This window comes from Geotrypetes seraphini, chromosome 5 (assembly GCF_902459505.1).
Source record: "Geotrypetes seraphini chromosome 5, aGeoSer1.1, whole genome shotgun sequence".
Taxonomy (NCBI): Eukaryota; Metazoa; Chordata; class Amphibia; order Gymnophiona; family Dermophiidae; genus Geotrypetes; species Geotrypetes seraphini.
This window is the reverse complement of record NC_047088.1, coordinates 167,937,128-167,954,298: the sequence shown is the minus strand read 5'-3', so window position 1 is coordinate 167,954,298 and position 17,171 is coordinate 167,937,128. Positions and strand designations below refer to the sequence as shown.

At 41.7% G+C, this 17,171-nt stretch overlaps 1 protein-coding gene across 2 annotated transcripts in view; it reads right to left on the bottom strand.

Annotated features, from left to right (window-relative positions):
- The window catches only part of ERBB4 (erb-b2 receptor tyrosine kinase 4), a 1,781,744-nt gene that overhangs the window by 380,018 nt on the left and 1,384,555 nt on the right, over positions 1-17,171 (bottom strand). For both annotated transcript variants that reach the window (XM_033945093.1, XM_033945094.1), the window contains one exon: positions 1,096-1,228. In XM_033945093.1, the coding sequence (XP_033800984.1) occupies positions 1,096-1,228 (133 nt within the window). The remainder of the gene's footprint in view (positions 1-1,095; positions 1,229-17,171) is intronic.

The window sequence follows — 17,171 nt, the reverse complement described above, 5'->3', positions numbered from 1 at the left end:
TAATTGTGGGGGTGAATTGCCTGTTCGGGATTAACAGCTAATTTTCAGCAGCACTTAACTGGTTAGTGCCGCTGAATATAACCAGTTAGTGCTAAACTGAAAACTGGCTATTCTGGGGGTATTTCAGGAGTGGAGTCAGCACTTGGCTTATAATTCAGTACTTAACCAGCCAGGCTAGCCATATAAATAGACCGTATAAAAGTCAGTCCTTTCTTTACATGGTAATCTATAGCCAGTTAAATGATGAATGTTGCACTTCATTGGCTATGTGTTAGGCAGGTCCAGAAAGCTTGAAAGTTAATGCCAGTAGCTAGACATAGTCTGGCATTGAATTTCCAGATTTAACACCGGTGGTGGTCAGCAAAATTATGATTGCCACTAGCTGAATATTGGGCCCGATACTGTCAACACTAAGAAGGCCAGCAGAGGTCCCTAAATAGTGACATCTATAGCAGACACTGTAGGTACCATTCAATAAACATTTAACCAGGTATTGAAGAACCTAACATACATATACAGATTCAAACCAACACTTTCAGATGAATGGGACAATTTTCAAATGTTGCCTCTTAAGTGCAAAGCCTGAAGACTGCATATGGATTTCCAAAAGTAAAGGGGGATTTGGGAGGGGTAGGTTGACGGAAAGGTGGGGCAGAGTTGGTTGTATGCATTTGCATTATGTGTATTTCCTTTATGTGTATTATTGATTGCAGTTTGAAATGTGTTTTTTCTACCAGTAAAGTGGATATCTGGTTTGTAGGATGTTATGAACCATTTTAATGAAAGTGTATCACTGTACACCATTAAGTGTAAAGGTGAGTTGGATAGGCAAGCAAGCCTGAGACTCTTCCCAAGCAGTGAATTCTTACCAAAAATAAAGGAATAAATAAATGTGATGAACTGGGAGATAAGAGAAAAATGGTAAGCTATTTTTATATTTGATTGAGCAGGTTCCCTATGTACAGTCCTTTGCAAAGGTGTGCCTGTGTGTAAGAAAGTACAGCTGCACTTGTTCTTCAGCTCCTAAATAGCCTCAGGCTTTGCAACATGGTATAATGAGATGAGTCTATCACCACTGTTAAGAGCTAGTCTCACCTCGGTTTCTAAGAACCTCCTCAAAGCTCTCTTCTTTTTGATGCTCTTACGTCGAACATACACTGCAAAGGTGAGGCCCACAATAACCATGAGGAAGAGTCCACCAATCACTCCTGTAGCGATAAGTGGGGTTCTACCAATTAGAAGAAAAAAGTGTCAAGATATGAAACTAAACAGTATACAAGAATGACAGAGAAGTGGCATAACTGGAATTTGGGGCGGACCATCTTCCGGTTGGAACACCCCCTCCCCCCCTCTGGTAGCAGGAGAGTGCATGAAGCATTTACGGGGTTGCAGCCCCATGACCTCTCCAGAATCCCTTACAACTCCCTGCACCCATGATGGTTTACTCCCAACTTCCTGCCCTTGGCATACTAATGCGACAGACTCCATGGAATTAGAACAAGGGAAAAAAGAACAGACAACTCTCCCAGAAACAGCCACTGACCAGTTATATAGCAATTGATTGGCTAACCGTGAATATGCAGTGAGAGATAACTGGTTATCTCTGCTGAATATTCACAACTAGTGGCTAAAAGTTAACTGGCCATATTGTGCGCGGACTGGCTATGTTTAACAGTCAAATTTCAAAGTGTCTATTTAGAAGGCTAAATAGCAGTCCTATTATAACCAGTCAGTGCTGAATACTTACTTAAGTGGAGAAATTATAGTTGGTCAAAAAATCCCAGATACTCAAATGTCTATCATCATAAATATCTTATATCTCAAGGGAATTTAATTATCCAAAGTGATATACTTAAATATATTCTACTAACTCACTTTGTAATTTTAAACATTATCAAATCATTCAATCAACCGAATAACTGAAGTTATTTAGTGAACACTCAGACCCACAGCTGAGGTCTCAGTGAAAAAATTCACGGAGCAGCTGTTAAAGAGACCATCATCGTTGTTCACAGTCTCGCCCTCCATACAACAGCTAAATAACTGCACAAAGATGGTAAAACAAAACCAACTTAGCTTTGAATGGAGTGGGAAATCAATATAGCTGCTCCGGGATTCTTTTTATTCAAGTGACTGCATTCGTTACAATTGCCGACCCCCCTACCCAGGTTTCGCCAACTGGCTTCTTCAGGAGGGGTACTATAAATGCAAAACAACCACATTAACACTAAAACACTTCAGTTATCACTACTACGATTTTACACAATACTCACAATTAACTACCGCATCATTCACATTCAGACCTACCGGCATAACGCACTCCACACAACTCACAGACACTAGAGCTTTTGACGACGAATTTCCATCAGCAGGCCCACCTTATATACTCCTCCCTTTATGGTACGTCTATTATATCTGGAACAAAAATTCATCTTCCAGTGGCATACTTTGACCCCAAAAGGGTTAAACAATGAAATCGAATGGTTCCATCTATAGAAAAGGAGCAGGTTCAATTGGTTAGATTATAGGGACGTCAGTATGACGTACCATAAAGGGAGGAGTATATAAGGTGGGCCTGCTGATGGAAATTCGTCGTCAAAAGCTCTAGTGTCTGTGAGTTGTGTGGAGTGCGTTATGCCGGTAGGTCTGAATGTGAATGATGCGGTAGTTAATTGTGAGTATTGTGTAAAATCGTAGTAGTGATAACTGAAGTGTTTTAGTGTTAATGTGGTTGTTTTGCATTTATAGTACCCCTCCTGAAGAAGCCAGTTGGCGAAACCTGGGTAGGGGGGTCGGCAATTGTAACGAATGCAGTCACTTGAATAAAAAGAATCCCGGAGCAGCTATATTGATTTCCCACTCCATTCAAAGCTAAGTTGGTTTTGTTTTACCATCTTTGTGCAGTTATTTAGCTGTTGTATGGAGGGCGAGACTGTGAACAACGATGATGGTCTCTTTAACAGCTGCTCCATGAATTTTTTCACTGAGACCTCAGCTGTGGGTCTGAGTGTTCACTAAATAACTTCAGTTATTCGGTTGATTGAATGATTTGATAATGTTTAAAATTACAAAGTGAGTTAGTAGAATATATCATCATAAATAGCCTGACATTGAATATCTAGGCATGTCGCCTACTTGGAGACATAGGCAGGCTGCCTCCTAAGGTCTGACTATCGGGCCCAATCTTATTTAGCAATTTCAAGAGCAAATTTGAAAGCTGATTTATGGGTATGAAATTCTTCTTACACAGGTAACAACCCCACAAAAAAAAAAAAAACAGAAATAGGGGAAAGTTGGCCAAAATACTAATCCAAAAATAATTCCCCACAGCTATAATGCAATCTGACCCTAGGGAGGCAACACTGAGACATGAAATAGAAATGCGTTTATATTTTTAATTTTTTGAGAGGAGGAATCATTGAATTGTGCTCTCCAGGCACTGAAAGAGGTGACAAATTTAAGTCAAAATGACTTTACTGTCACTGTTTCATATAGGTAAAGCAATGTGTTAAAAACTGCCCACCATCAACATAGGTAAAGCTATATGCATTGTTCTACGGTGAGTCCACATTAAAAGAAGGTATTCTTAAACACACATTTACATTAGTGAAGGAAAATATCACACAGATTGGATTTTCAAAACTATGCATGTTTCTTTCCCTAAAAATGTTGACATATAGAAAGTAGGTGCAAATATACAAGTGTTTTCCACCCTTGGAAAAAGTTGAAGCAAAACTGCGTATGTAATTTAAATTTAATATTGGCGACTTGGCAGGTGAGTTTCTAAAATGATTGGGTGCATTAAGTAAATTCACATTTCATTTCCTGGACGGATGCTAATGGAGAGTTTAAGTATGCATTATACCCAATATATCTGGATTGAATTTGGACCCGGTTCAGAATTATTTTGCAGCTTTTTAGCACACATTTTACATATGTTAATTCATAGATTAATGCAAGCTAAATTGATTTATTGTGCACTAAATTATTTTAAGTTTCACTAATGAAGAAACTGTGCTAATAAATGCGCATCCCTAGGTTTTAGGTAGGATTGTGGGTAAAAAGTATGAAAGATATTTGCACCAGTGGATGAATCCGATTATTGACAGTGAAGATGGCATCATAGCTATCATATGATTCTTTCTCAACAGCTCCATGCACTTTGTTCTTGCTAAATTATAGTAGCTTGCATGCTGGCGGAGTCTAGTAGTGAGCTATGAAATGACTCACATGCAGACTGGGGGAACATGCTGTTATTTTATGGTCAATGAGTTTGGATAAACAAAACAATGCCTGGTAAGAAATTCTTTGTCTAGTGACGAAAATTACTTCATTAAAGTAGGAGTCTTGAATTACATGTTTTTCTATAGATCTGTATGGTTTTTTTTGCCATATAAAATGATGATTATGTGCAATAACTTCACAGTGCAAATGGCTTCTCAACTCAGCAACATTTTCTATGTCAATGATAGGGGTTTAACAGCTTATGGCAGTTGCAATGTGTTAGTACTTTAAATATGTACTAGCGAATGACACGGTGACAAAATTCATCACCGTTCCCATCCCCGCAGATAACTGCGGGAAATAATCCCATGTCATTTTCTAGTGTCTATTTCAACTTCAGTCCTTCTACACCATCATTCTTCAAAGCAAAGCTTGTGGGTCAGTGGTTGTGGCCATTCATACTCTGATACTTCCCTCTCTCCTAAAAGAATGACATGAAGATGGTTTCTCGCGGTTATCCGCGGGGACGAGAACGGTGATGAATTTTGTCACTGCGTCATTCTCTAATATCTACCTGGAGCAGTGAAAGAGCAACAGCAGTGCCATCCTGCATTCTTTTCCTTGTATGTTATTAGCAAGTGGCAGAGACAGTGAACTTGCTGGGTTCATAGACAACGGCGCGAAGGACAAAGGCGTGCCCAGACAATTGAGTGCAGTGCGGAGGCGCGCGCTGCTCAAAATTACTGTTTTTAGGGGCTCCGGCGGGGGTTTTTGTTGGGGAACCCCCCACTTTACTTAATAGACATCCGCCGGCGTTATGGGGGGTTTGGGGGGTTGTAACCCTTCACATTTTACTGTAAACTTAACTTTTTCCCTAAAAACAGGGAAAAAGTGAAGTTTTCAGTAAAATGTGGGGGGTTACAACCCCCCAAACCCCCCACAACGCCCCCACAACGTGGTGCAATGTCTATTAAGTAAAGTGGGGGGGTTCCCCCCACGCCCCCCCCCCCTCGTCGGAGCCCTAAAAACATTAATTTTGAGCGGTGCACGCCTCTGCGCTGCGCTCAATTCTCTGGGCGCGCCTTTGTCCCGGCGCGCTTTTGACCTGACACCACTTGCTGTGATGGTCTCTATTATAACTGACTCCGTGACTTTTCACTAGAGTTTGGTTAAGGGTCTGAGCATTCACTTAGAAAACTAGAGTCACTGTGTATTTGGTTGTTTATTTATGTGGAAATAAGGTGATTATTTTTTTAATTGTTATATGGTTATCACCTTTGAAGAAACAAGGTCCCTTATATTTTATGAACATAAGAACATAAGAACATAAGAACTGCCATCTCCGGATCAGACCCATGGTCCATCGAGTCCGGCGATCCGCACACGCGGAGGCCCAGTCAGGTATACACCTGATGTAGTTTTACCACCCATATCCCTCTATGCCTCTCATAAGGAGATGTGCATCTAATTTGCCTTTGAATCCTAGCACAGTGGATTCCTTAATAACCTCCTGTGGAAGAGCATTCCAGGCGTTCACCACTCGCTGCGTAAAGCAGAACCTCCTGACATTTGTCCTGGACTTGTCCCCCCTTAGCTTTAAACCATGTCCTCTTGTCCGTGTCACGTTGGACAGTGTAAATAATTTGTTTTTCTGCTCTATGAATGATAGATAACTGTTACAGTAACTGAATGCACTAAAATATTTCAATTCTGAGAGTATCAAGCAGATATGCTCTAGAAAACTAAGAGGTTGAAGGATAATTCCTATAGCAGGGTGCCTACTAGAAGTGCTAAGTTGCCTGTTATTACCGCCCAACCCGACCATGTGCCCAAGGTCCCACCCACAGGAGGGACCTAAGGCTCCCGGGCCTATTCTGATTGGCCCAGGTGCCTTAGGCCCCACCAGTAGGCGGAGCTTTGGGACGGATGGGCCAATCCGGCCTCATTCCGTCATTGGCTGCCTGCCGGACAAGCGGGTTTGGCTCCCGTCTGTCCGGCCAACTACACAAAGGTAAGGGGAAGGGGGGTGGGGGTGTCGTGGGGGTCGGCCAGGGGGGGTCGCGGGTCGGCTGGGGGGGGCGGTCGGAGGTTCTTGGGGGGGCGGTCGTTGGGGGGAGGGGGTTTGCGTCGAGGGCAGGAGGGCCTGGGATCCCTCCTGCCCGTAATGTAGTGCGGGGTGGGGGTAGGGGGTCGCCGTGGCCAGGAGGGTTTGTGCTCCCTCCTGGCCCGATATTGTCGGGGAGTTGGGGAGTCGGTGGGGTAAGAGGGCTTGGGCTCCCTTTTGCCCGATCGTGTCGGGGGGGGGGCAAGAGGGCTTGAGCTCCCTCTTGCCCCGATCATGTCGGGGAGTCGGGGAGTCGGCGGGGCAAGAGTGCTTGATGTTAGAAAAAGGGCGAACCGCTAGAAGAGGAAGCAGTGCAGGCGCAGGGCTCACGGAAGGGCCGGGACCGCCAAGAGAAAGCAGCAGGACACCGGTAGGAGCTTCTACATGATGGGGGGGGGGGTCGGGAGGCTGTGGGGGTGCGAGCAGTCCTTCGGGGTGGGGGTGCGAGCGGTCCTGCGTTGGGGTGAATCGGACGTCGGGGGGGGCATCAGGTTTTCAGGGTGGGGACAGGACTTCAAGGGGGGGAGGAGAGTCGGGGCGGGCGAAAGGAGAGTCGGGGTGGCCAGAGGAGAGTCGGGGCGGGCGAAAGGAGAGTCGGGCAGCGACGGGAGAGTCGGGCAGCATGCGCGGTATACGGGTGTGCGCGGTATATAAAAATTTCTGTACATAAATTTGTGTTTTCCGCGCGCTATACCCGTGTGCGCGTTTTACACGGGTGCGCGTTATCTACGTGAAAATACGGTACTATTTAATAAAGAAAAATAAAGCTCTTGCCTAAATGTTAATAGAAACACACATATATCACTGTATTTTACAATGTAGGCATGTACTTGGTATCTCTATCAATGCTAGGGCCAAATGTCATCCATTTGCACACTCACTATCAAACCCAACACATCATGCAAACAATGTGCATACTTTAAAACTGGTTGGTATTTTATAAAATGCTATTTGTGTATACTGTATACTCATATAAATGACTAAAATATCAACATTTACATGCATTATTAGCTCTTAAAACTAGTAAACTAGGTATCAACCTACAGAATAACTCCCATACTATGGCAGTCATTTTAGAAGGGCTATTTGTATTTGAGATGTACATAAGCCAGCAATTAAACATTTATCTTGAAAAACATCCAAGGGCTCCTTTTACAAAGGTGTGCTAGGGCCTTAACGCACGGAATAGCGCACGCTAAAATGCCCCGCGCACTAGCCGCTACCGCCTCCTTTCGAGCAGATGGTAGGTTTTTGACTAGCGCGTGCTAATCCAGGGCGTGCGGTAAAACCCGTAGCGCACCTTTGTAAAAGGAGCCCTAAGTCTTTTTTTTTACAAGACTTGGATATGCACGCCTCAATCCCAAGTGCATCCAAATGTTAAGAGGGCATGAGCCGGGCATGTTTTCGTTGGATCAAGGGCGTGACAAGTTCACAGACCTTTATTTCCCATTTCAGAAGAGGACTACGGGGGGGAAATTCATCAATGGGTGCTAACTGCATTAGTGCACACTAATTGTAATAGTGCACATTAAATGCTAGAGACACTCATTGTATTCCTATGGACATCGTCAATGCATGCGCTAATCTTTAATGCATGCGCTAACACAGTAGTGCATATTGTTGATCCTCCCCACCCCCAAATGTCCTTGGGTGTCACATCTAGTTTGGTATTAATCAACATTCCACCAGAGAGATTAAGGGGATTAATGCATGTATGTACTATCTACCAGATTCTGTACAGGTCATCCAAAATGCTAGTAATCCATAATTTGTGTTAACATGCACTTAATTAGCAGCGATTAGGACTTACAAATGGATCTGTCCTATGCCCTTTTCTATAACATGCGCATAAATTTCATAGCATGCAGCGCCAAAAAGGCCATGGCCATGGGAGGAACAAGGGCGGGTTGGGGGTGTTTCTAGAAATTAGACATGATGCTAATAGAATGCCTGCATTTTCATGCCTAACTGCCATCAATCAGGCCTGAACATTTACACCAGCTTTTGGCAGGCATAAGTACTCGCAAACAAAGTTTGGTGTTAAGAACTCTTTATAGAATACTATCTTAATGCAGATCATAATAGCTCCTATCTGTGGGCGCCATTAATTGAATTGCCGTATGCCTGGAACAAACTGCCCAAATCCCTACGGTGGGCTCAGTCTCTGGTAGCGTTCAAGTCCAAGTTAAAAGCCCACCTCTTCGAGACTGCTTTCAATTCCTAACTCCTCTCACTTTGGGTTCTGAACCCCGACCCTATATGTCAAACAAAACAGGGAAGCGGATCTCCACAACTTCAGACACGAAAAGACGAACAGTGGAGATGTACCAAGGTGCAGATGTGCAACTTTATTTCAAAACTTTATAAGTGCAATGTCTCGACATGCATGTGTTTCAGCCTATTAGGCCTGCATCAGGAGCCTTATCAATAACCTTATCAATAATCATTGTAACCTTCGCTGATTGTCCAGCCCTTCTTCACTGTAAACCGCCTCGAACTACTATGGCTTTGGCGGTATATAAGAAATAAATTATTATTATTATTATTATTATTAACCTTCGCCACTATTTAAGGTAGCACACATAAAAAACCCACTTATAATAAGCTCTTATCATTGTGCAGGGCAGCACAGGGTTTACAGAGTTACTTTAGTCATTATATATGACTGCCCTGCATAATCATGGTACACGCTGTCCTGCACAGTGATAAGAGCTTATTATAAGTACCTTACATAGTGGCAAAGCTTACCGATAAGGCTCCTAATGCAGACCTGATAGGCCGAAAATCGTTAAGTGTCGATCCATTGTACTTATAAAGTTTTGAAATAAAGTTGCACACCTGGACCTTGGTACATCTCCACTGTTCGCCTTTTCACCCCAACCCTATATGTCATGTCTGTCTGTCCAAGATAGACTGTAAGCTCTTCTGAGAAGGGACTGCCTATTAAATGTCAAAATGTACAGCACTGCGTAAGCCTTTCAGAGCTATAGAAGTGATAAATAGTAGTAGCAGCAGTAGTAATACTACTTACATGCTTCTGTCAGAATAGTGCTTAGTCACTTTGCTTCCACTTATCCATGAAGCTGTTGGTGTTCTGTACATTTACATGTGCAAATGGTGCGTAAATGTGGATGTCCAGCTATAAAATTGCCCTTCACTTGCTTAGCACAGTAAATTAAAAAGGCCCTTTAGATCAGTGCTTCTCAATCCAGTTTTTGAGGCACACCTGGTTCCATCAGGTTTTCAGGATATCCATAGGGAATATGACAAAGAGTTACACATCAAGGAGGCAATGCATGCAAATCTCTCATATGCATATTCACTGTGGATATTCTGAAAACCTGATAGGACTAGGTGTGCCTCAAGAACTAGGCTGAGATACACTGGCCTCAATTCTAGCCAATTTCCTTGCAGAACTTAATTTTTTTTTTTAATTAGCTTAATTGGTCTTGGTGTAATTATTGAAAACACCATAAAAAGCCAATTTTTAAAAAAGATTAAGTTCTGTATGGAAATAGGTATGGAATCTGCGGATCCTACCCAAAAGGTAGGTGTGGTTAGGGGGTGGAGTTTTGGCATAGAATGACTTAGGCATTGAAAGGTGTCTCTATTAGTCTCCAGTAAATTAGGTCAGGAGAACCCTAGCATAATATATCAGCACTTAACATTATGATGCCTACTGACGCCCAAGTTGCTAGGCACCTCTAAGCATAATTCTATACATGGTGCCTTAGTTTGATTGACATATGGTAGGTGGTTTTTCAATGGAGCCTACCGATTTAGGTGTCATTTACAGAATCAGGCCCACTGCTTTAGATGACTCAAATAATATGCATAGTGGTGTCAATACCTCACACAATGTTGTTTTTCATTCTTCTATCATAAAATCATATATGTAGGCCTATCTGTATTCTATATTAAAATCTTCTTTTTTTAAAAATAGAACATGAATTCACTCTGCCACATTAATGATATACTAGAATTTATTATATCCTCGAGCTATATTGTCAAAAGAAAAACATATTATAGAATTTATTCACCTCTTTTAAAATGCATAAATGATGTTGAGGTAAATGAAAGAAAAATAGCTGACAATTCTTATGATTCAGGATCGCTTCCAACTCTTCATTCTGCTAACCCTCCCTTCAACCCCCTGCCACCTTTTCTGAAATCACTTTAGAGGAAAATGCACATCGTCTCTCCTCCTCCAAAACCCACTACCTCCTCCTCTGATCCGTCTCCTACCCACCTACTCAGCACTCTTTCTCCCACTGTCATCCACCTATCTGTCACATCCTCAATCTATCACTCTACACTGCAACTGTTTCCAATGTCTTCAATTATGCTGTAGTTACTCCTCTCCTCAAAAAACTCTCACTAGACCATACATCCCCCCAATTATCACCTGTTCTCCTTTCTTATCCAAGCTACTTGAACGTGTTATTCACCACCGTTGCCTTTCATCTTAAGCTATTCTTTACCCACTTCAATCAGGCTTTTGCCATTCCATTCCACGGAAACTGCCTTTTCTAAAGTCTTTAATGACCTGTTTCTGGTCAGATCCAAAGGTCCAAAGGCCCACTTCCTTGGTGCACTGATCTCTTCCCATGCTTTCAGTTTCACCTCTATGCTGAAGACTCCCATATCTACCTCTGCACACCAGATATCTCTATAGGAATCCAGACCTGAGTCTCAGCCTGCCTGTCCGACATTACTGCTTAGATATCTCACTGCCATCTAAAACTGAATATGGCTAAGCCAAGCTCCTTATCTTTCCACCTAAACCCCCTTCTCTATATCTGTGGACAACACTCTCCTCCTCCCTATCTCATCAGCTCACAATCTCAAAATCATCTTTGACTCCTCTTTCTCCTGCTCCACTCAGATCCAACAAACTGCTAAAGCCTGTCACTTCTTCCTCTATAAAATCTGACTTTGCCTTTCCGTTCACATTACCAAGAACATAAGAACATAACAATAGCCTTACTGGGTCAGACAAGTGTTCCCAGACCAATGTTCAATCAAGCCCAGTAGCCCATCCTCATGGTGGACAATCCAGGTCACTAGTACCTGGCAAAACCCAAAAGAGTAGCAACATTCCATGCTACCGATCCAGGGCAAACAGTGGCTTCTCCCGTGTCTAACTCAATAACAGACTATGGACTTTTCCTCCAGGAAATTGTCCAAACCTTTCTTAAAACCAGCTATACTTTCTGCCCTTACCACTACCTCTGGCAATGTGTTCCGGAGCTTAACTATTCTCTGAGTGAAAAAATATTTCCTCCTATTGGTTTTAAAAGTATTTCCATGTAACTTCATCGAGTGTCCCTTATTCTTTGTAATTTTTGATGGCGTGAAAAATCGATTCACTTGTACCCGTTCTACTCCACTCAGGATTTTGTAGACTTCAATCATATCTCCCCCTCAGCCATCTCTTATCAAAGCTGGTACTTTGTGTGTCTAAGTGCTTTGAAAATGAGCCCCATTGGTAATTAATCTTGCAGCAGCATTCAGAGACAACTGCAGCACCTGTATAGTATGTTTTGGTAACCCAAGATATAATGAGTTGCAATAATCAAGGATCAAAAATACTGCTGCCAAGTACAACAAAAATTTTCTGTAGATAAATAATCTTTGAGTCTCCTCAGGACTCTCAGATGACAGAAAACTCTAGAGATCACTGCTTTTATTTGAGACTTAAATAGTAGTAGTAGTAGCAGCAGCAGCAGAAGTAAAATTTGCCTTCCTACCGTTGTTGGGGGACAGCTGTTTTAGATGTAGAAAGTGCACGAATTCTAGCAAACCCTCAGAGTCTGATTTGTTTCTGCTAAGTCAGTGTCTCGCCAATTTTGCAAAGCTGTGGCACACTAAGGGCTCCTTTTACAAAGGTGCGCTAGTGGTTTTAGCGCACGCGCCAGATTAGTTTGCGCAAGCCGAAAATCTGCCGCCTGCTCAAAAGGAGGCGGTAGCGGCTAGCGTGCATGGCAATTTAGCGTGCGCTATTCAGCACGTTAAGGCCTTAGTGCACCTTCGTAAAAGGAGCCCTAAATGTGGTGGCTGCGGCTTGAGGGCATTCGGAAGTGTGTGGATGTCAACATCCATGCATGTGCGAAGGCCCTCCAGACTGGGCCCAGAGATGCCAGTGGAGGGTACTGGAAGGGAAGAGGCATGAAGAGCAGAGGCGTTGGTGCTGGCTGACTGCCAACAGGATATGTCTCTCGCTGCGAGAGGCACGTCCTGTAGGCAGCCGGCGCCTCTCCTCCCCGGCGTCTTGCGGCAAGAGGAGTGAGAGTTTTCTGTTCTACACCAGGCTCCCCCTCCCCCCCCCTCATCTTCCCTGCAGGCTATCTGGATGGAAGGGGCTGGAGCACAACACCCTTTGCTTCTCTGGAGTCTGACATGAAGTAGCAGAACTGCAATCTAAGCCATTCTCCCCAGTAAATAAGCTCTGTTTGTAAAATTAAATATATTTTTAATATGACTACAGAGACTTGTGTATGCTTTCTATACTCTATATACATTTTGTATGACAGCACAAGTTCACCCAGAAATGTTTTCTGAATACTTTGTTTGTATGTGAAGTGATTTTTGTGGCTGTCTGTAACTAAACTAAACTAAACCTTAAGTTTGTATACCGCATCATCTCCATAAAGATAGAGCTCGGCATGGTTTACAGGTAAATTAAATAAATGAGGGAAGGACATAATAAGAAATTAGAGGTTTTGAAGAGGATAGCTAGCTTTACATTTTAAATAGATAGCTTTATGTTTTGGAGAAAACCAGGTTTTCAGATGCTTTTGGAACAATTGGAATGAGCCTAGGTTCAGCATCGGGGCAGGGAGGTTATGCCAAATCTCAGTGAATTTGAAAAAAAGGGATTTCCCTAATTTACTTACATACATGACGCCTTTAACGAGGGGAAAGATAGTTTGAGTTTGTGGGCTGATCTGGTAGTGTCAGGTCTTGAAGAATTCCAGGATAGTGGAATTAGGGGAGGAAGAAAGCCATGTAGGATCTTGAATATTAGACAGGCACATTTAAAGTGAATCCTAGAAATCACCGGAAGCCAGTGAAGTTTTGACAGAAGCGGGGAAACATGGTCAAATTTGCTTTTTGCAACCTTTTTCGTAACATTAGCAAAAGTTCCAAGGAACCCATACTTGGCATTTTGATTACATAACGAATAAAAGGATTGTAAGCCAGGGCCAAGATTGCAGCATATTTTAAAATAGAACATGAATTCACTCTGCCACATTAATGATATACTAGAATTTATTGTATCCTCAAGCTATATTGTCAAAAGAAAAAAAACAACATATTATAGAATTTATTCACCTCTCTTAAAATGCATAGGTGATGTTGAGATAAATGAAAGAAAAATAGCTGACAGTCTTTATGATTCAGGATCTCTCCTTAGAGGAAAGAAAAATATAAAATTTGCCTTCCTACCATTTTTTTGGGGGGAACAGCTGTTTTAGATATAGAAAGTGCATGAATTCTAGCAACCCTTCAGAACCTGATTTGCTTTTACAAACTCTATTTACATATGCAGATGACATCCTTGTCCTTCTCGAGATAGATTCTAACCTCACCAAAAATATAACAGCTTGCATAACGAAACTTCAGTCCTGGGTCTTCTCTGTACAAATGAAGCTGAACGAGTCCAAAACAAAACTATTCTGGCTTGGCCCAAAATTAGATTAGTTACCCACTACCTTTTGGTCCCACACTGCAGATCAAATTCTCAAGCAAAGTTTTGGCCATCATTATTAACTCTATACTTTCCTTTAATGATCATCTCAACTCTCTGGTAAAAAAATGTTTTTTTAGTCTTCACATGTTGAGGAAAATGAGATCCTGCTTCCAACAACATTTTGCTGTCTTTGTAAAATCAATCAGTCTTTCCAGACTGGACTATTATAATTCCATCTATCTAAGTCTAACCAATAAAAGTCTTCAAAGACTTCAGCGGATCCAGAACACTGCGGCTAGGTTGATCTTCGCAAAAAGCAAATTTGACCATGTTTCCCCGCTTCTGTCAAAACTTTACTGGCTTCCGGTGATTTCTAGGATGCACTTTAAATGCACCTTCCTAATTTTCAAGATCCTACATGCCATTCTTCCTCCCCTAATTCCACAATCCTGGAATTCTTTGAGACCTGACACTACCAGATCAGCCCACAAACTCAAACTATCTTTCCCCTCATTAAAAGGTAAATTAGGGAAATCCCTTTTCTTCAAATTCACTGAGATTTGGCATAACCTCCCTGCCCCGATGCTGAACCTAGGCTCATTCCAATTATTCCGAAAGCATCTGAAACCTTGGCTTTTCTCCAAAACGTAAAGCTATCTATTTAAAATGTAAAGCTAGCTATCCTCTTCATAACCTCTAATTTCTTATTATGTCCTTCCCTCATTTATTGAATTTACCTGTAAACCTGTGCCGAGCTCTATCTTTATGGAGTTGATGCGGTATACAAACTTAAGGTTTAGTTTAGTTTAGTTTTACTATCCACGTGGAAGGTAATTTAATAAGTCATGTGGTCAAAGATGTATGCTAAGAAACAGTTGCCAAAAAGTGACATGGGATTTTATAAACTGTGTAGTGGGAGCTGCACAATTTATGAAAGAAGTTCATCTATAATCCCCTGCCTTCTGAACTACTTACCTACTTGCCGAATGTTCACGTGGAGAGGCATTTTCGATAGGACATCTAAGTCCAACTTTGGATATTTCTGGCAAGATGTTCAATGTCAAAGATGCACAAACGGGCCATTTTCAAAAACGGCAATACTGCAAGATATCCAATTCTTTTTTAATCACCTACTTAAGACATCCTAGCCTCCAGGACATCCAACCTTAGGATGCCCAACTTTGTTCCCTATTTTCAACCACAAAACTGTTCAAGTTCAAAATGTCCAGGTCCAGACCATTTGGATGTGGGAGGGGCCAACATTGTAATGGATTGACCACATAGACATGCCAAAAGAGCAGTGGAGCACCTCAGATGGCACTGCTTTGAGCTTCACATAAAGGGTTGCCAGGTATACATTTTACCATAACCCCTTGTAGTAGTTTCAAGTTTTATTATTATTTGATGAATCGCTTATACAAACATTCTAAGCGATGAACAATTTTAAAAGACAACAATATAGAAGACAAACAATTTTAAGACATCAGTTAATAATGTAATATACTTATAATACATTACAAATTTCTTCATACATATGAGTTAAGGACGGACATGATAAAGGAGGAAAAGAGGGATAAAGTTACAATTCTCTTGGGTAGAAAAACATAAAAGAGGAAAAAACAGGGGGAAGGGAAATATATAGTATACGGCAAGCCCTCCTAAACTCCCTCAAAACCTACTGTACCCCCTACTGTATACCACCCCAATAGCCCTTATGTCAATATAGTAGGATTTTGGTGGGCTCACACTTTCTACCATAAATGTAGTGGTTAAAGTGACTCATGGGCCTTCCTCTCTAATGCTCACTAGCCCACTCACCACTTAAGATACTTGTGTGATGCTTCACTAGGATTTCCCATACTAGGTGCTGCTTTTCTAGATATTCAGATTTTTTGGGGTGGGGGTGGGGTCAGAGGGGATCAGGTAAGAGAAGAAAAAAGCCCTCAAAAAATTTAAATCAAAACTAAAAAGTTTTTTGTATAGAGACACTTAATTAATTAGTCTTTCAAACCGAGTTACTATTCCTAAAGGAAGTAGGCAAGTGCTGATGTATTATAACATAACTCTTATTGTTTTATCCTTATTTGTTCTCTTTTCTATATCAAATTGTAGTTCTTCCCCAACTTCCCTACGAAGTGCATGTCTGTCCATCCCTATATAGTATGTCTCCCTTATTTGAAAATTATTTATTGTTCATCGCTTTGTACACTTCTCCCTCCGTATTCGCTGTGATAGGGGATTTACAGAGCCGCAAATACAGAAAAACTGCAAATAACTTTTTCATATGTTATTCACTGTTTTCTATTAAAAACCATCGTGAATATGGTGAAACCGTGAATAACATGTTCCTGAAGGAGAGGCAAAACACAGTGAAAAAAGTGCTGGGAATCAGCGATTTTTCTGTGTAAACGCTTGGAATTGGCGATTTCTCTATGCAAGCTGATGTCATTTGGGGGGAGGAGCCAGCAAGCTAAAAAACATGAATAATCGAAACCGCGGAGAAGTGTAATCTTTGAAAAAAGCAATTTTATCAAATACGAAATAAACTTGAAACTTGTGGTGGGGCAGTAATAACTTAATCCCTCTTGTAGGCACTTTTTTGGTACTTAGATGCTTTTAAAACAGGTTTAGTTCAGAATGTTAAAGTTCTGCCCCGGACATCTTGGGAAAGGTTTGATTATTACCGCAAGATATTCAAGTCTAAGCCCACCCACATCTCCCCCATACACACACACATAGAGCTCCTTTTACTAAGGTGCGCTAGCGTTTTTAGTGCACGCAAATTACCGCACGCTAAACCCCGTGGTATTCTTCTAGAATAACGTCAGCTCAATGCTGGTGTTAAGGTCTAGCGCACGGCAATTTAGCACATGCTATTCTGCGCGTTAAGGCCCTAACGCACCTTAGTAAAAGGAGCCCTTAGTTTTGGATACATAGCAGCGAGGAAACCTCATAAGACATCCATAAAGGCAGTTTTTGATACATCCTTTATAAATAAACTGGAAACTCTTAAGTCTGCAATATTTGGAGACTCCATTTCCATGTAAGAAGAAAAAAAAAACTAAATAATTGTTTTATTCTTTTCTTTTATGGTGTTTTGCAATAAGTGGTGTACAAGTATTGTGACTTAATCCATATTGTACAATTGCA